The sequence below is a fragment of the Engraulis encrasicolus genome, chromosome 20 (assembly GCF_034702125.1).
Source record: "Engraulis encrasicolus isolate BLACKSEA-1 chromosome 20, IST_EnEncr_1.0, whole genome shotgun sequence".
Lineage (NCBI taxonomy): Eukaryota > Metazoa > Chordata > Actinopteri > Clupeiformes > Engraulidae > Engraulis > Engraulis encrasicolus.
This window is the reverse complement of record NC_085876.1, coordinates 35041067-35061066: the sequence shown is the minus strand read 5'-3', so window position 1 is coordinate 35061066 and position 20000 is coordinate 35041067. Positions and strand designations below refer to the sequence as shown.

The window sequence follows — 20000 nt, the reverse complement described above, 5'->3', positions numbered from 1 at the left end:
TGGTAGTGCAGTGATACTGTACTCCCACTTCTACTGATGATGCACTGGTGTTTACTATACTAGAAGTCAAAAGTTTTGAGATATGTCGGTGCGTAGCTGTGCTGGTATGTGTTCGCGTGCGAGAGGCTAGTTGGGAGAGATGTTGGCCTTTACCTTTCTCAAGATATTATTTTGTAACAAAAACGAACCGTTTCACAAGTCACCAAGCTAAGATTTAGAGGCGCTGACAGGAAGAATCCATCATTTACTTTCAAACTGCTTTTACTTACACCGCAGGCCCACATTTTGGCATGGTGATAAGGTCATTTCATGGTATTGCACACGTATGCGATTCAACTGACTGAATTCTGTACATATTGTGTGTGTATTTCTGTTTGCATTGCTGCCCTAAATGCAAAGTGCAGTAGCTACGCTATTGAGTAAAAGGCCATTGGATATTGTAGTGACAGCAAATAAACTCAATTTTTTTGTCAAAATATGTAGTTACTACACTTTGCCTTTGTAGGGCAATTTGAGTCTTGGTTGGTTAGTGAAAAAAAAAATCATGTCAGTTGTTCAATTGCATATAGCAAATGCTGTGCGTGTAACCTCTGTGTACTAATATGTGTGTGTGTTTTCATGTGTGTACTGTATGTCTGTGTTTGTGTGTACCTGTGTATACTAGTATTTGTGTGTGTTTTCATGTGTGTAGGTACGCATGTCTGTGTTTGTGTGTACCTCTGTACTAGTATTTGTGTGTGTTTTCATGTGTGTAGGTACGCATGTCTGTGTTTGTGTGTACCTCTGTGTACTAGTGTGTGTCTGCCTCTCAAACAGCAAAACAGTCCAAGATGTTCCCAGCTATCTGTCTCTCCCACACACGTCAGACCTGTGAATCATCCGCTCTCTCTCTCTGACTTTGTGTTTCTCCTACGTATCATCCCCACCCATTCCCATCAGAGTCTCTCATCATGTTGACGCATATGAGAAAACATCCCAACTATCCTAAAAGCTGAAAGTGAACAGTTCTGTTCTGTTTCCGAGCCTTGGCTTTGAAGAGAACCTTCAAATTGGTTCAGTATGTGCCGATGTGTGCTAATATTTGCAGCGTGATACGGTGCGCCGTGCACGCGTGTGTGCGTGCGTGTGTGTGTGTGTGTGTGTGTGTGTGTGTGTGGATACATGCAGCTTTTGTGTATGTGTGTGTGTGTGTGTATATGTGTGTGTGTGTGTGTGTGTGTGTGTGTGTGTGTGTGTGTGTGTGTGTGTGTGTGTGTGTGTGTGTGTGTGTGTGTGTGTGTGTGTGTGTGTGTGGATACATGCAGCTTTTGTGTGTGTGTGTGTGTGTGTGTGTGTGTGTGTGTGTGTGTGTGTGTCTGTGTGTGTGCTTGTATGTGTTTACTATTTGTTTATATAGTTGGTCTTCAATTCTCAATTGACTGAGTCCTGGGCTCCTAAAATACCACCTCCTCAGGGGTTGCTTGTGGGATATGACCCGTTCCCTCTCCTCCTCTTGCTCCCTCTCCTCATCCCTCTATCCCTCTCTTCACCTCCCTCTCCTCCCCTCTTCTCCTCGCTCTCTCCCTGGCAGCGAGACTGTCCCCTGTGTGTTCTCCTGATTTCATTTTGTACTCTCCTCTCTCTTTTTCCTGCTTTGTCATGCCCTGAAGCGAGACACGATGTGTCCATTTTTATTTTTCCATTTGCTGTAATGTCTCTTCTATTCTTTGGCTTTTGGCTGCAGTGTGAGATTCTCTCTCTCTCTCTCTCTCTCTCTCTCTCTCTCTCCTCTCTCTCCTCTCTCTCCTCTCTCTCTCCTCTCTCTCTCTCTCTCTCTCTCTCTCTCTCTCTCTCTCTCTCTCTCTCCCTCCCTCTCTCTCTCTGTGTTGAACTCCATGATCCTCACCATTTTATGTCTCATTTTCGCTTTCTCTGGCAAATAGCCTTTCTCTAATTTTACTCCTTCGGTCTGTCTTTCTCTCATTTCCTCTCTCTCTCCGTATGCCTGTCTGTGGCCATCTTTCCCTCCCCCTCTCCCTCTCTCCTTCTCTCTCCTTTCCATTTTCTCTCTCCTCTGCGGACCTTATCTCATCCCCCCATCTCCTCATCACTGCTTCAGCACCAGGAGCCAATGTACATTTCCACGCCTCCTCCACTAGATGGCGACTTAACCCCACTGTAATCAGAGCCAACCGCATCATCATCACCATCACCATCAACATCCAGCTGTCATGATGCCAGACTCTTCTTCACTGCAGATCTTTTGTGTCTGTGGCCAGTCATTAAATCTTTTCATCAAGACAGAGAAATACATCATTGGAAATGTTATCGTGCTGGTCAGGAAGAATGGGGATTGAGTTGCTAATTAAGAAGAGAGGGGGTTAGTGGAGGTGAAGAGAGAGGGAAAGAGAAAGAGAGGGAGAGAGTGAGAGAGAGAGAGAGAAAGAGAGGGAGAGAGTGAGAGAGAGAGAGAGAGTGAAAGAAGGAGTGTAATTGATGAGGGTGCTGGGACATTTGTGTATAATTTGTCGGGTGATGAGTAGAGTATTGCTGGGTGCTTGTGCGTCCCTCTGCTGTCTGAGCTGTTGGGGTCTGCTATCGAACACGCACACACAGACTCAGACACTGACATTCAAGTCAATCGATGTGTTTGGCACCGCTTTATCTTTGACATCCTTTCACTTTCTCTCTCTCTCTGTCTCTCTCTTTCTCTCTCTCTCTCTCTCTCTCTCTCTCTTGGTCTCTCGCTCCTTCACTTGGACGATCGTCTCCACTCATTCTTCCCTTCTGTACACCCTTGCAGGCATTCGATTTCAGCTCGTTTTGTTCAACGCTCTCTACAACATTCTTTCCATCTGACACTTGTTCATCACTCCCATTCTCTCTCTCTCTCTCTCTCTCTCTCTCTCTCTCTCTCTGATCAAACAAACAAGTAGACAGAGAGTTTGAGACTGATGATGGTGTGTTCTGTATGACTCAGCCTTCTTCTCTTTGTCTCTCCTCTTACCAGAGACATTCTATTGGTTTCCATTTCTTTCTTTTTCCATCTTTCACTTTTGTTCTCTCTCTGTCTTTCGTCCCCCCACTTTCTCCACCCCACATGTTTCTCTCCTCTCCTCTTTCCCTCCCTCTTCATCTCTCTTCATCTGCCTCTTTCCATTCTTCCACTCTGCTCCCCTCTGCTGTTCTTCCCTTTCTCTCAATTATCTTGCCACTGTTTCTCTCTCTTTTTTACCCATTTTTTCTTTCTACCAACCTGTCTGTCCTCTCTGTGTCTTTTCCCTCTCCTATCTTCCCTTCCCTTCCCTCATTCATTTTCTCTCTCACTCATGTCCTCTTACCTTGCTGTATTCTTCTTTCTCCTCCGTCTTCTCTCATTTTTTACACTGTCCTAATCTCTCTCTCTCTCTCTCTCTCTCTCTCTCTCTCTCTCTCTCTCTCTCTCTCTCTCTCTCTCTCTCTCTCTCTCTCTCCCTCTCAGGCTGGCCCAGGCGATTGAGTCGCTGCAGTGTTTCTCTCTGGCTGCTGACCCGTCCTTCCGTCACTTCCAGCTGGACGTGTCTCGCGAGCTCAAGCTGCTCTCCGAGCTGGACTTCATCCAGGGTGAGGCGTCCTCCCGGCTCCCATGCACTCTGTCTGCCTGTCTATATCCTACTCTATCACTGCTTTCTGCCTCGCCCTGTCTGTCTGTCTGTCTGTCTGTCTGTCTGTCTGTGTAGCTTTGCGTCCATCTGTGTGTCTGTCTGTCTGCTTGTCTCTCTGTCTGCCTGTTGTTCTCCCTGTCTGTCTCTCACTCTGTTGATCTTTCCATCTCTCTACCTGTCTGTATGTCTTTGTATCCTTCTCTCTGTCTGTCTGTCTGTCTGTCTCTCCCAGTATGTTGCTTTTGTCCGTCTGTCTCAGTCTCTCTACCTGCTTGTCCATCTGTCTCACAATCTGTCACTTCTATGTGTCTGACCCAAGCTGTATGCCTGTCTCTCTTGCTGGGCTATCCTGTCTGTCTGTCTTTAACTCTGGCCGTCTTTAACTCCGTCTCTGAGACGGAATTAAACAAATCTTGCAGGCTGTCTGTCTGGCTCTTTCTGTCTGGCCCAGCCTTTCTGTCTCTCTGTCTGCCTGTCTATGTGTCTGGCCCAGCCTTTCCGTCTCTCTGTCTGCCTGTCTATGTGTCTGACCCAGCCTTTCTGTCTGTCTGCCTGCATGTCTATGTGTCTGGCCCAACCTTTCTGTCTGTCTGTCTGCCTGTCTATGTGTCTGGCCCAGCCTTTCTGTCTGTCTGTCTGCCTGTCTATGTGTCTGGCCCAGCCTTTCTGTCTGTCTGTCTGCCTGTCTATGTGTCTGGCCCAGCGTGTCTGTCTGTCTATTTATCTGTCTGTAGGTCTGGCTATCCGTCTGCCCCTGTAACCCTGCCTGAGAGGCTGTCTGTGTGCGTGCCAGACAGAGACAGACAGGCCAAAAGCAGGCCACACAGCACGCCCTGTTTCCTCCAGGCTCAGCCAGACCCCCATGCCTGAGTCGCTGCCAAACACACACACACACACACACACACGCACACACGCACACACTCACACACACACACACACACACACACACACACACGCACACACGCACACACTCACACACACACACACACACACACACACACACAATCACACAGACGCGCATACACTCATACATGCACGCGCGCACACACACAGAGACAGACACACGCACGCACGCACGCACACACACACTCACACAGACGTGCATGCACTCATACATGAACGCGCGCACACACACAGAGACACACACACAAACGCACACATACACACACACACACACACACACACACACACACACACACACACACACACACACACACACACACACACACACACACACACACACACACAAGCGCGCAGGCAGCAGGCGCCAGAAAAGAAAAAGAGAATGAGATCAAGTGGCAATAGGCCGAGAGTTAGTCAGACGGAGAGTCAGAGAGGCCCGAGTGTGCCATAGAGAGAGACCCCCACTGCGTCTTGTTCTCTCTAATTGATAACCAGCCCAGAGAGCAGGGTTTCGGGTTTTGGACCAGGAACTGCTTTGGTACTGATCAGAGAGCAACAGATCGATCTGAGCCAGAACCACCACTAATCCCTATAGCTGGCAGTTGCAGGGGCTTCACTGCTTTTGTGCTCTTGTAGGTCCTGTCCAAACGCTGGTAAGTGCATAGTGTTGAAGACAGTTGACATGTAAAACATCTTCATACAGTAGGCCTGTGTTGCTTCTTTTTTTTAAAAGGTCTTTTATTAGTTATATTCAGGACCCTAAATTAACTTTTTTCACTACCAGCCAAAATGGTTAGTAGATGTGAATCAAAACACACACTAATGGGTCAAAGTGGCTAGTAAATTGGTCTTTTGGACCAGCCAAACTGAAAATTTACCAGCATTTGGCCGGTTGGCTGGTGTTAATTTAGAGCCTTGGTTATATTTATGATAGGACAGTGAGAGATTGGACAGGAAACGAGTGGGGAGAGAGATAGATGGGGAAGGTTCAGCAAAGGACCCGGGCCGCTGTCGTAGCAGTCCAGTGTCCTACTGTTAGAGCCAGGCTAGGGCCAAGGCCTGTGATGCTTCACCAGCGTCCATGGCTCAGATGAGGGGAGGCCTCCTTGGGGAGTTTTTAAGTTCTGGGAGGTTCTGTCCACACACTAGTAAATGTGTTGTGTTGAAGACACCGTTGGCCATGTCCTAGAACAGAATAGAATGTTTCTTGCCACATGCACAGTTTGCTGTATGCATAATATTCACAGAGATTGATAGCAAGTCTACAAGGAAGAGTGTTATTACAGATTTCAGACACATATGCATGTTTATATGCCGTAGTTGTTACAATGTCATTACATTATCCAAAGTGACTTATAGATACAGTACATAGGGTATTGCTTACAGTCCCTGTAGGTTTAGGTTTAGGTTTATGGAGGGAAAAAAGGATTGGTTAGGGTGGGATTCGAACCTGCCTGAAACCCTTTCCAAGTCCCTAACCATTACACCATAGCTGTCCCAGTTAGGTCTGTGATGCTGCATCAGTTCATGCATTTACACACCTCAGGATGGGGAAGCAGGGCCGTTGACAGCTTTGATGGAGCCCAGGACAAAGTCATCGGAAAGACACCTCCTCACCTGCCACCACCACCACCACCTAATATATGAAGAGTGTCATTGCAAAACGGTGTATCACCATTTTTTACTTTTGCATTTTATTATTGAAAATGGCTGTTCAGAAGTCCTATCATCTATTTGTGAATTGTTGTCACTCAAATATTTTGAGAACAATTTTTTAAACCTAGATTTTAAAAAATGCATATTGCAAAGCATTGCAATGCAATCAATGCCCAATACAAAAATGTCAATTTCCCCAAATGTTCCAAAATGGATATACACCATTTTGCAATGAAACTCTTCATATACAATGTAATGAGAACCCAATTCTGGGCCCCTGCTGTCCCTGGGCCAGGGACAGCTCACCCCTTTGGTCCTCCGTTGGCTTACCTGTGTCGGAGGGATTTGTTGAGTTCTTTTTATGCTGTGAAGGAAGTGGTCCTCTGTCTGAAAAGAAAAAAAAACCCATATTGAAACACGCTGCCTTATTAGCCGCATTTATTCTGCATCATGTCCTTCAACCCTCGTTCACTCCCTGGTTCAACCACTTTATGTAGATCCCATTGCTTTAATGTTGCAGTTGTAATGCAATAATACTTGTGCTCAGTAATTGGAGCTCATGACTGTAAAGGACTTTACGTAGCCCTGTTGGACTTAAAAGGGGGTGTGTTTATGTTTTTTGGTTTAAGGGTAGGAAGTTGTCCTCAATCTGAAATTAACCGCATTTATTCTGTATCATGTCCTTCAACCCTGGTTCACTTTCTGGTTCAACCACTGGATGCAGATTCAATTGATACAGTATGTGTTTGCAATATGATATGCTCTGTATTAATCGTATGTCTGTAAAGGACTTCACATTGGCCTGTTGGTCAGGTTTTTCTAAGGGGAGGAAGTGGTTCTGCCTGAAAAACTAAGAGCAGCAAAAAATGGTTATTAACCTCATATAGCATTTCCTCAGTCTTGGTTCCACCCCCAGTTCAATCATTGTATGCAAATTCGATTACTATGGTACTGTATATGTTTTCAATAACACCCTCACTCAGTGATCTGATGGTCATGTCTGTAAATTACTTTTCATTGCCCTGTTGACCTGTGGTACCGGCCGTTTTTATATAACGGGAGAAAGTGATCTTCAGACTGAGGAACCTGCGGGGAAACACCGCTTTATCAAGCACATATATTCTGCATCGTGCTCCTCAACTGTGTTTCAACCTCTTCATGCTGATTCGATTACTATACATTTCCAGTAATACGCTCAGTGATCTGAAGGTCGTGTCTGCACAGCGTAGCCCTGTTGGCCTAAGAAGCAGGGCGCGGCACCTGAGATTTTATTTAAGGGTAGGAAGTGGTCTCCAATATGAAAAACTTATGGAAAAACTTTTATGCTTTATCAGCCACATATATTCTGCATCATGTCATTCAACCCCGGTTCCACCCCTCACTTCAACCACAGGAGTTTTTCCCCTGTTCAATCAATCAACTACCAGTTCGAATGATGTCTGTGGGCAAGCAGCACATGTGTGCGCGTGCAGATTCGACTGATGCATGGTTGCAATAATACGTTCCTATCTAAAGGTCATGTCTGCAAGGGACTTATGCTTTGCAAGCCTCTCACCAGTGTTGCCAGATGTGTCTGACCAAATCCCGCCCAAAAGGTTCTCAAAAACCGCCAAAATGCGCTAAATTCCACCCGAATTCAACAAATTACATTGACTTCTATGGGCCCAAAACGGCTTAAAAAAACGCCAAATTGCCAATTTTTCCCGTTTTTGCCCGCCGATGCTCATCCCAAGTAGCCCAATTGGGCGGGCACCCGCCCAATCTGGCAACACTGCCTCTCACTGCACATTTTGGATCCTTGGAAAAGTTTTATGAACAGAACAAAGGTAATGATGTAGACTAACTGTAATGACTTGTGTCATTTGTTTTCTGTGATGGCCCCCTTTCTGTTTGAGCGGAGCAATTGGAATCGTTCTATGTTTCCTCTCTAGCGTAATGTCCCTGGTGTATTGTACAGCAAGCTTTGAAAGCTTTTGTTACAAGATTACTTGTGATTAGCTGTATAAATCCTCTGAATGGCTCCAGCGTTTGAGATGAGCTCATCATGCTTTTTGTCTGTCTGTCTGGTTCTGATTACTGTGTGACTGAGTGCTATTGTCTGCATGTTCACTGACAACAAAACACTCTGCAGCGCCTCTGGCACCTGGTTTCTGTGTTCGCAAGTGTGTGCATGGATCAAGAATCATTATTGTTTGTATGTGTGTACATGCTGCACTACAAAGTTCTGATGAACATTGTGTTGCCTAACTGCTGTAGTGGCAGAGTTCTTAGAGCAGAGGCCCGGTCTATCACATGCCTCTGTATGCTACTGGTTGAAGCTGATCTCAATCAGAACACTGTCTGAACACTGTCATACCAGAGAGAGTAGAGAGAGAGAGGTTCCATTGGCCCATTGTTTCCGGGTTCTATTATTGCAAGGGGGAGGGGATGGAAATCCCCTTTTAGGCAGACCTAGGCAGACCTAAGGACTGTTCTATTCAATGCTAGGAGCATTATGACACGCCCCTTTAGGCAGACCGGAACCTGGTCATGTTAGGTGCCCATAGCAACCTATTACATTGGCATATCTCTATATACTTAAAGAATCTCTGGTCATACTGTCATTCTTAGCTACCATTTTTGCTGTAGTCTCTTACTGCAGATTGGCCCATCTACTCGCCTATTGTATTCTCTCTTTGCTGAAAACACTCAACTACTATGACAACATTGCTAAGACAATGCAAGGAGTCTTGGGTAACCGATTAAGACTTGGTCATTATCATTTTTGTGGCAATGAAGTTATAACAGAGGCTCTGCGGTAAGCGGATAAACTCGCTCCATCGAGCTATTGGAAATGCCCCCATTTTCACTGGTTCCCATAATGGGGATGATTTCACATTGACAGAGGTGTCAAAAGTGAACGTTTAAAAAAGTAAGTTAGAAGTTTCCTTCCGACGTAGGAAACTTATCTGAGTAAGCAGTGGACCTGTGTACTGTGTACCTGTGTACTGTCTTACAATCAGCTGACACTGCACTGGTTGGATCAGATTTGTGGTGGGCCCTTGTTAGGATTTTAGTGTTTTTCAGTAGCAACTAGAGATGTACAGGATCCAAGATCCAGTTCCGGATCCGGCAGGATAATAGGGTTTTTCGGACTATCCGGATCCGGCAGGATCTTAAGCAGTGGATCCGGTATCCGGCAGTTACCTAAAAATCAGGATCTGGGGCATCTCTACTTTTTACATAGCCTAGGCTTTTCAGTCATTCTTTCACAACCCCAATCGCTGCATGGAGTGAAAGCCCTTTGGAAGCGGCCGTTGAAGGCAGTGTGGCAGTAAGCCAATGAGTTTTAAAAATAGTTTGCGCCAATGTAATAAAAAGGGCCCACGTGTGCGAATTGGCTATGTGTTTCAACCCTTTCGTAGGATCCGGTATCCGGTTCCGGATCCGGCAGGATCTTAAGCAGTGGATCCGGTATCTGGCAGGACCCTAAAAATCAGGATCCGGTGCATCTCTAGTAACAACACAGTCTGTCTACCTCATTAGGTAACATGGAGTAGATGGCGTAACAGCTATATAATATGTAAGGGTTAACGTTCGGCGAGAAGGTCGCTACCGTGGAATAGCAGCACGACTGAGAGAATCTTTAGACCCCGACGGGGGGCGGAGGGGTGTTGTTCTCTCTGAAGTGCTGCTATTCCACAAAGCGACCGACTCGCCGAACGTTAACCCGCTTATTATATGGATATACTTAAATGATTCACACATGGCGGGGACATTTCTTTATTTAATGTTAAAGTTTATTATAATTTTTCATGTCAAAAGATTGTTGCTGCGCAAAACAAAACAGTGCAGCAAGTAAATTGAGTAAATTGAAGAGATAGCCAGCGAGGTCAGATGAAGTTTGGTACAACATCATAGAAAGTAAAGCATGGACGGGGTCAGTCTGTGTACAAGTTGCCGTGAAATGGAGATTTCAGTAGCTCTTTGAGTGCCATGGACTTGAAAGCGAGTCTTTTCAGAATGTATGGCACAGTGCCAAAGACTTGATATCAAGTCAATTGCGTTTTTTTTTATGGGGGTGGGGACTAACACGTTGATCTGGTATGTTTGTTGTTCACATGGACAAAGAACTCAATTTTTTATCGCTCTTGAAAAATCACTCAAACGTTGAAAAAAGCCTGGCAACCCCCAGGTCTGAATTTGAAAATGGCTGGCACTCAATGAGTTAAATAAATCTCCAATAACACATATACTGTATTGAAGGTGCACTGTATAAAGTGGTGGCCAGAGTAGGTATTACAACTATACTGCTCATTGAAACTATGCTGTCTCTTGCCAAATTTGATCTTTTCATGAATACTTACTAAATAATAAACTAATAATTACTAGTATGACCAAAGTACAGTAAGTTTTGCAGATAAAAATGTGGAGAGGTGACATGGAGAAGTAACCTGGTTCTCACGATGGTGAGCTCACAAAGTTTAACAAAGATGCACGAAGCACGAAGGGTCTGCGTGAGAGCCAGGCTCCACCTTTACATCTATGGAAAATGCAATTTTCCTTGTGAGAATGGAAACTTAGAATTTGATGATGGTGGTAAGCATTTGTGACAAAGGTCAAATTTGTGAATGGGCAGCGTGAAGTCTGGAAATAAACTACAAAAAAATAATGCACCTCTAAAATTAATAAAACAAATCAAACAATCAAAGTACTACAGGTAATAACATAATAAAAATAACACTGCAAGTGAATTCATGCTCTCTAACTTTCAAAAACACTTCATTTCCCATCAGCCCCTCTGGCGCCTGTGATCGACACCCAGCGCACCCTGGCCTACGACCAGCTCTTCCTGTGCTGGCGGCTGCCGCAGGAGTCCTGCCCCGCCTGGCACTTCTCCGTCGAGTACCGCCGCCGCGGGGTGGTGCCGGGAGGCGGGGTCAGAGGAGGCGGGGTGCGCGGCGGATTGGCTGCCGCTCGCTGGGGCTGGCAGCGATTGGAGGAGGTGAGCAGCAGCAGTGCGGTGATTGATAGGCTGGAGATGGACAGCGTGTACGTGCTGCGGGTCCGAGGCTGCAACAAGGCCGGCTACGGGGACTACAGCGAGGAGGTGTACCTACACACGCCCCCGGCTCCGGGTGAGAGGAGACACACACACACACACACACACACACACACACACACACACACACACACACACACACACACACACACACACACACACACACACACACACTATAGCGAGGAGGTGTACCTACACACGCCACCGGCTCCGGGTGAGAGGAGACACACACACACACACACACACACACACACACACACACTATAGCGAGGAGGAGAAGGAGGTGAGGAGAACACGCACACACACACACACACACACACACACACACACACACACACACACACACACACACACACACGCCACCGGCTCCGGGTGAGAGGACACACACACACACACACACTCACACACACACACACACACACACACACACACACACACACACACACACACACTATAGCGAGGAGGTGTACCTACACACGCCACCGGCTCCGGGTGAGAGGAGAGGAGACACACACACACACACACACACACACACACACACACACACACACACACACACACACACACACTATAGCGAGGAGGTGTATCTACACACGCCACCGGCTCCGGGTGAGAGGAGAGGAGACACACACACACACACACACACACACACACACACACACACACACACACACACACACACACACACACACACACACACACACACACACGCCACCGGCTCCGGGTGAGAGGAGACACGCACACACACACACACACACACACACACACACACACACACACACATACACACACACACACACACACACACACACACACACACACACACACACACACACACACACACACACTATAGCGAGGAGGTGTATCTACACACGCCACCGGCTCCGGGTGAGAGGAGAGGAGACACACACACACACACACACACACACACACACACACACACACACACACACACACACACACACACACACACACACACACACACACACACACACACACACAAACACACAGACACACACACACACACACACTATAGCGAGGAGGTGGATCTACACACACCACCGGCTCCGGGTCAGAGGAGACACACACACACGCGCGCGCGCTCACACGCACACACACACACACACACACACACACACACACACACACACACACACACACACACACACACACACACACACACACATAAACACATACACACATACACACACACACACACTAAAGAGAGGAGATGGATCTACATAGGCCACCAGCTCCGTGTGAGAGGACACACACACGCGCACACACACACAGATCAATACACTCATCTGCATACTTTTGGCACCAAACACACACACACAGACACACACACAACAACAAACACATGGACACACACATAGACACAGAAATACAAGACCATAGACACACACATACAGTATATGCAGACACACACAAAGATGCACAAGCCCACACAAATAGATACATACTGTGACACACAGCACATACATATAGACACACAAACTCACATACTCACATACAAAAACAGACAAACTCACAAACACAAGGACTCTGTGAAAGAGACAAACACATGCACAAACTCTCACACTCTTCTCTCTTGGCCCCTCTCTCTCTCTCTCTCTCTCTCTCTCTCTCTCTCTCTCTCTCTCTCTCTCTCTCTCTCTCTCTCTCTCTCTCTCTCTCTCTCTCTCTCTCTCTCTCTCTCTTTCTATCTCTCTCCCTCCCTCCCAAACACAAACATACTGACTGAGACATGTGGCGTTGCTGCTGCAGCGAGGCTGTAATTCAAACATGTACACACACGTCATAATTAAAGTGTACACACCCGGGCCCATCTGCAGGCTCCTCTTTGTGTTGACTGAAGGCTCATCAATAAACATTCAGCTTCTCTCATTGCCACCCACGATCACTAATCCATCTCTCTCTCTCTTCCTCTCTTTCTTCCTCTCTCGTTCTCTTCTTCTTCTACCCATCCCATCCCTTTTCCTCTCTGTGTTTGTCTCTTCGTTATCTCCTCTTCACTCCATCCTCAGCTCCAAGGCTTGTCCATCCCTGTTCAAACACCACCACTTGTCCTCCACTTGTCCACCACCAATCCTCCTCTCCTCTCGTTCTCCCATGTTCTTTCCTATCCCTCTCTCTCTCTACGCCATCCCACAGCTTGTCCATCCCTCTCTTCCCATTTCTTCTCCAGAGGATGAGGGAACTGCTCCTCATGGGCTCTCTCCTCCTCTCCTCCTCCTTCTGGCTCTTCACATCCATCCATCTCTCACAGTTGCTGTAAGTGTTCTCTCTCTTTCACACGTACACTATATTACCAAAAAGTATTCACTCGCCCATCCAAATCCATCCGTCGATGCACTTTTGGAAGAACGGAAGAATTGCTGTAGACACATTCCTCAACTAGGGGTGTAAATCACAGCCTCCATGGCAATACGATTCAATATCGATATTTTATTATTCGATGCGATGCGATGCGATTAGATTGTTTTCGATACTTAAGAATGCTGCATGATACGATACAATATGATTTGATTCAATTACTTTTCCACTTCTGTTATGGTATGGAGCGAGGCCATTGGGCAGGGGTCAGCGATTAGATTATTTTCGATACTTAAGAATGCCCCACGATACGATGCGATTCGATTCAATCCTCAGATTAAATCGCGATATATCGATACATCTTTATCATTATTTACACCCCTATCCTCAACCTTGTGGACAGCCTCCCCAGTTGAGTTGATGCTGTAGTTGCTGCAAAAGGTGGACTGACATCATATTGAACCCTATGGGTTAGGAATGGGATGGCAGTTAAGTTCATACGTGAGTCAAGGCAGGGGAGTGAATACTTCTGGTAATGTAGTGTAGCTGTCATGCAATGTGTTATAGTTGATGCCAGTTACAGTATGTGATGTCCCACTGATGGTGTACCTGGCACGTTGGGATGCATTAATCCTGTTGCTTCTGCACCATTCTGGTTCAGTAAGTGGGATATGAACGGTGCAGTTAAGACTGAACTCTCAGTGTGTCTCACACAGGTGTGTTTGTCTTTACTGCACACCTTAATAGTTTACACTTGAACAAAATTGTTGCTTTTAAAAAATATATACCTATATATATTTAAAAATATATAAACCTATTTATATTTTTTAGGGCTTTTTCCCCTTATTTGATAGGACAGTTGGAGAAGGTGACAGTAAGCGAGTGGGAGAGGGAGAGAGAGATGGGGGAGGATAGACAAATGACCCAGGCCGGAATCACACGCGGGTCACCGGCGTAGTCACCCAGTGCCTTAACGTCCACGGCAGAGCCCTCTGTGTTGCTTTAAATGTGTGTTGTCAAAGCAGAAAAAAATATTTCATGCTTGAGTCTGTAATACAATATTTACAGTACCACCTTTCTCAATTAAGTTGCAAAGGGCTGAGCTCTGGGAGTTGTTCTTGCACAGAGTTTAGCGAGGTAGTGGGTTGCACGCACAGGCAAGGTTTTGTTTTTGGAGGGGTTGACAAGGATGAATGTTTCTGTGCACAACACTCAGCAGTAACCCCTGTTGTGCTGAAACAAGTTGTTGTCTCGGTTAATTAAATATTGAGAGCTGCCTGAACTCCCCCGTGTGGGCATCCATTCATGTCTTTTAACTTCTCAGTCTGCGCTTACAACATAAAAAGACCTACTGAGCCCAGAAGCGAAATGCCGTGATTGCACTCGCAATAACGGAATAGGAAAACTTGGATAAGTTGAGAAATCAGTAGCAGAGCGAGTGCCTGTCATGCAACGTTGTGTATGGAAACACTTGCATGCACTTACTGCTAAGTGCTGATTACCATCTTCCAAATGTCTTCTGGTACGTTTCCCCGTCTTTGTTTGGTTGGTGGACTGTGATTTGGGGGCTAGATGAAGGAAAAATAAACACACACTTAATTCTTCCATTGTACGTATTTTGATTGACAACCTTTCCAAGACGGGCATGCTTTGGCCAAAACCTCAAGATGCTACTGGGGTTTTTGCCAAAACACGTCCATCTTTAATTGCGACTGCATTTATTTTTCCTTGATCTACAAGCAATTGTTCTTTTTTTATATGCACCCTTAGATTTTATTAGCTAGAATCGAACACATTCACATCTGTGATGTATGCGAATTAGGTGTGTGAACACTTCCCCATAATTGTTGTATAGTTAAATCTGAGGCGTTGAGGCGGCGCATGCATTCATCTGTAATTGGGAGATTGCGTTTATTTTCCCTTGATCCAGTCGTTATTCTTTTTTACACACTGAAAAAGATTTTATTAGTTGAAATTAAGCACACGCACAAGCACATCTTTGGTGTGCGAATTAGGTCTCCGAACAGTTCCCCCATTGTTGCTGTATAGGTGATGCGAGGCAGATGAGGGCTGTGCATTCATCTTTAATTGAGACTGAATTTATTTTTCCTTGATTTATGGGCACCGTTCTCTTGTGCACACCCAAAAAAATCATTTTTATGAGTTGGGAGCTGAGCACACCATCTCTAGCGTGTGAATTAGGTGTGTGAACAGTTCCCCATAGTTTGGCTGTATGGGTACGTACGTACGTAGCTAGTGTGAAGAGAGGAGAGTGCGAGTTTCCACGGTGATTCTGCGGGCGCTTTGAGCATCCCCGTCCGTCCCCCATCCCTCCTGCTGCTCTCCCGCCTCCTCTCCACTTCCTCTTTTCCGAGGGAGCCTGCTTCCTCCTGCGGTTTCTACCTGCCGCCAGAGCCACAACAGCGCTGGGAACAATCCTCTTCCTGTCCTCTCATGTTGTCTCCGAAAACGACCTGTTGTTGTTGCCCCCCTGCTGTCCCATCCCAGTGTTTTGGTTTTTTTCCCCCCGTTCTCCTCCTCGCTTTCCTCTCCTCCCTCTAATCCTTCCTTTCCTCCCCTTTTTTCCCCCTCTTCTCTTTTGGCCTTCACCACCTCAACGGTTCCTGGTTGCTGCTGTTGCTGCTGTTGCCTACCTACCCCAACCCCCTGTCTGCCAACCCCTTACCTCACTCATTGCCCCCTTCCTCATCATTCCTCCTCCCGACCCCCCTCCAAATTGTCCTCCAAAACCCAAATTGCTAACACCCTGACCCATCCTATCCTCCTACCTGCCTTCTTACTCCTTCTCTGTACCTACCCCCTAACTCCCAAACTCCTCATCCCTTCTCTCCCAAACTTAAACTCCTTCACCTCTGAATCCTCCCTCTCCCCAAAACCAAACGCCTTACCCCCCGTCAACCCTCTTCCAACCGAACCAACCCTCTAACCCCTTCAACCCCCATCCCCTCTGCTCCCAAAAACAAACCCCCTCACCTCTCAATCCTCCTTATGCCGTCTCCCAAATCAACCCCCCCTCCCCCTTGCGCCTCGACCTTCCTTCTTTATCCCTCAAACCAATCCCCTTACCCCCTCACCTCTCAATCCCATGTATCTCCCCCTCTCCTCCACCCTCCTCCACCCTCCTACTACTACTCCTCCTCCTCCTCCTCCACCTCTTCATTCTACTCCCCTCACCCCCTTATCTCCTCCTCCTACTCCCCTCACCGCCCCATCTCCTCCCCTCACCCCCCCCCCATTTCCTCCATATTTCTCCCCCTACCTCCTCCTCCTCCTCTTTCCCTCACTCCCCCGCCCTTCTCCTCTTCCCTTCTCCTCCCTCACTCCCCCACCCTCCTCCTCTTTCCCTCGCCCCTCCACCCTTCTCCTCCCTACCTCCCCACCACCCTTCACCTCCTCCACCTCCTCCTCCTACCCTTCTACTCCTCCCTCCTCCTCCCCTTCTCCCCCCTCCTCCACCCTTCACCTCCTCCACCTCCTCCTCCACCTCCTCCTCCTACCCTTCTACTCCCCCCTCCTCCACCCCCCAGTCCTAAACTTCTACCTGGACTCCCGTTGGGGTCTCCATGCCGACCGGCTGGTGGTGAGTAAGGAGCAGCGGTGTGCGCGGAGCATCCCAGGTCTCTCTCTGCTGCAGGCGGCCGACCGCGCCCTCACTTCCTGTCACCTGACGGCCGACCTGCTGGTGGGGGACGTGGCCATCACTCAGGGCCGCCACTACTGGGCATGCTCCGTGGAGCCGGGATCTTACCTGGTCAAGGTGAGACATCATGGCCATACCACATCCGTGTGTGTGTGTGTGTGTGTGTGTGTGTGTGTGTGTGTGTGTGTGTGTGTGTGTGTGTGTGTGTGTGTGTGTGTGTGTGTGTGTGTGTGTGTGTGTGTGTGTGTGTGTGATATTTTTGTCAATGTCTTATATGTATGCTTAGTTTAACTGCACATCGGAGACTGGTCAAGTTCAATTTCAAACTTCTGTGCTCTTCTCTAACTCTGTAAAAGTACTCTGATAAAGTACACCTGACTAGACTTGATTTGACTTGACTAGAAGAGGGAATGAATAAAGACAGTGATACACAGGGCAACTTCTTGAGCAATGTTGCCAGACAACATCATGATTAGCTATTCATATTCTGATGGAATTGAAAAAAAGATGTCTGCTGCTGATCTTAGTCCCCTTTATAGACATTTTATGTGATGAACACTCTAGACAAACATTTTATAATATCGTTGCCCAGACACATATAGTTCATAAAGTTGTCCTGTGTATCATCATCACCTTAAAGGGTCAAAAAAGCTGGACTTCTGTTTGGAGTCTGAAAGTTGTTTTGTAGCTCGAATGATTATAGAATTCATCAGTAGTACAGAGACACTTCAGTTGAGGAATGAAAACGTCTTTCAAAAGCTTCCTTCAAAAAGAAGTTCAGTTGATTGCAACCACACTCTCTGGACAACATGACCTCGATGAAGGGCAATCTTCACAGACACAGTGATGGAAGGAGATTGTGTGGTCCATTGTAGTGTGGTGTCTGTATGTGTTTTGTTGCATATGCACATTCAAAATGCAGTGTTGTTGCAACACTTACAGAGTCGGTTTAACACTTTCTACAGTAAATTTGATCACAGAGTCCTCTCTAAATGTTGAATTTTAACACTGCACTTTTTTACTGTGTACTCTGAACATTACCTAGGGAAGAGAAAAGGCCCCATCACTGTAGATAGGAAAGAAGAAATGAAGGGTTTGTATGATCCATTGTGGTGGGCATTGAGTATAGGTTTTATTTCTAAATTACCGGGGTTTAGAGAGTTATGAGAATGTTAGAACAAGGTCAGGACAGATTTGTAAGGAGATCCATTGCGGTGTGCATTGAGTATAGGTTTTAGTTTTGACTGGGGGAGTCAATGGCGTTTTAGTAGTAGCACGTCAGGGTGGCGCAACCACTGCTAATGTCACTTTTGTGTCAATTTTTTTGTTTTTGATTTAGTGGATTGTCTATGAAACATATGCATTGCAGTACAATAATTACTAATTAATTCATGGCCGTTAGCTGTGGTTGTACCACCTGAAGCAAAAAAAAACCCCATTGACCTGTGGACTGTAGAATGGACGAGAGAAAGCTGCAGCAAAGTTAACTTAACAGAGAGCTCAGGAGATCCATTTTGGCCTGTGTTGAGTAGACATCTGTAGTTGTAAGGGGGTTGCACAACAGTTGTGAAAAGGTTACAGCAGAGTCATTAAGAGAGTTTCGGGGAGTCTTAAATGGTTTACGTACACACGGCACATTTTCCCGTTTATGCACATATGTTGGAATGTGAGAGTCTTGGCACATCGACATGTACTGTAGAAACGAGTGGTGTTGCCCCCATACTGAGGCTGCAAAACTGCCTTATGTTTCATATGATGGCATATGGTTCTGATTTGAGTGAAAGGGGGCTTTTATACAATGCTAGGTGAAAGAACCCCAGCAGTCGGCGGACCTGCCGTGTAGCCCGCCACAGCGGTATGCACTTAGGATCGATACATCACCAAAAATGGAAAGGGAAAATATTTGGGTTGGATTGTTTAAAAGCTCTGTCTTGCATTTGCACTCTGTGTTTTTTCATCCACTCTTGATTTCTTTCATTTGTTCATTCCTTCTTTCTTTCTTTCTCTCATTCTTTCTTTCTTTCTTTCTTTCTTTCTTTCTTTCTTTCTTTCTTTCTTTCTTTCTTTCTTTCTTTCTTTCTTTCTTTCTTTCTTTCTTTCTTTTCTGTCTCTGTCTTTCATTCTTTCTTTGCAGGTTGGAGTGGGCTTGGAGTCCAAACTGCAGGAGTGGTTTCACCTTCCCCAGGAGATGGCAAGTCCACGGTGAGGAGGGGAGAGGGGAGGAGAAGAGAGGAGAGGAGAGGAAGGGAAAGGAGAGGAGAGGAGAGGAGAGGAGAGGAGAAGAGAGGAAAGGAAAAAAAGATGAAAAAAGAGAAGGGGAAAAGGGGAATGATGGAGAAAAATGAAATGAAATGAAATGAAATGAAGGTGAAAGGGAGAGTGGGGTTTTAGACGGAGCCACAGTATCCAGGCAGAATGGGAGGGGGCTATAGGGAGACAGAGAGGAGGAGGGGGGAAAATGAAATGAAAAGCATGGCTAGAGGATGTAGAGAGAGTGGAGCGATAAAAACAGAGGAGATAGGGAACTGATAAAGGGAGAGAGTGATGGGGGAGCAAGAGAGCTGAGCTGGAGGAGACCATGAAACACAGAGTGAGATATGAAAGGAAGAGGAGATAAGCATAGATAAGAGAGAGAGAATGATGGCGAAGGAGAGCGGGACAGAGAGAGAGAAAGACACAGAGAGAGAGAGAGAACAAGGGGAGGGGCAGGATGAGTGTGAGAAGGAATGAGGTTTTTTTTGGGAAGTTCACTCCGGAGGCATCTGGGTTATCCGGATAAGGAGCACGCGAGACCAGG

At 46.5% G+C, this 20000-nt stretch overlaps 1 protein-coding gene across 1 annotated transcript in view; it reads left to right on the top strand.

Annotated features, from left to right (window-relative positions):
• trim46b (tripartite motif containing 46b) overlaps nucleotides 1-20000 on the top strand; it is a 59593-nt gene that overhangs the window by 34757 nt on the left and 4836 nt on the right. Inside the window, exons 8-11 of the mRNA XM_063184924.1 lie at nucleotides 3461-3582; nucleotides 10958-11299; nucleotides 17091-17320; nucleotides 19338-19405. Of these exons, the coding sequence (XP_063040994.1) occupies nucleotides 3461-3582; nucleotides 10958-11299; nucleotides 17091-17320; nucleotides 19338-19405 (762 nt within the window). The remainder of the gene's footprint in view (nucleotides 1-3460; nucleotides 3583-10957; nucleotides 11300-17090; nucleotides 17321-19337; nucleotides 19406-20000) is intronic.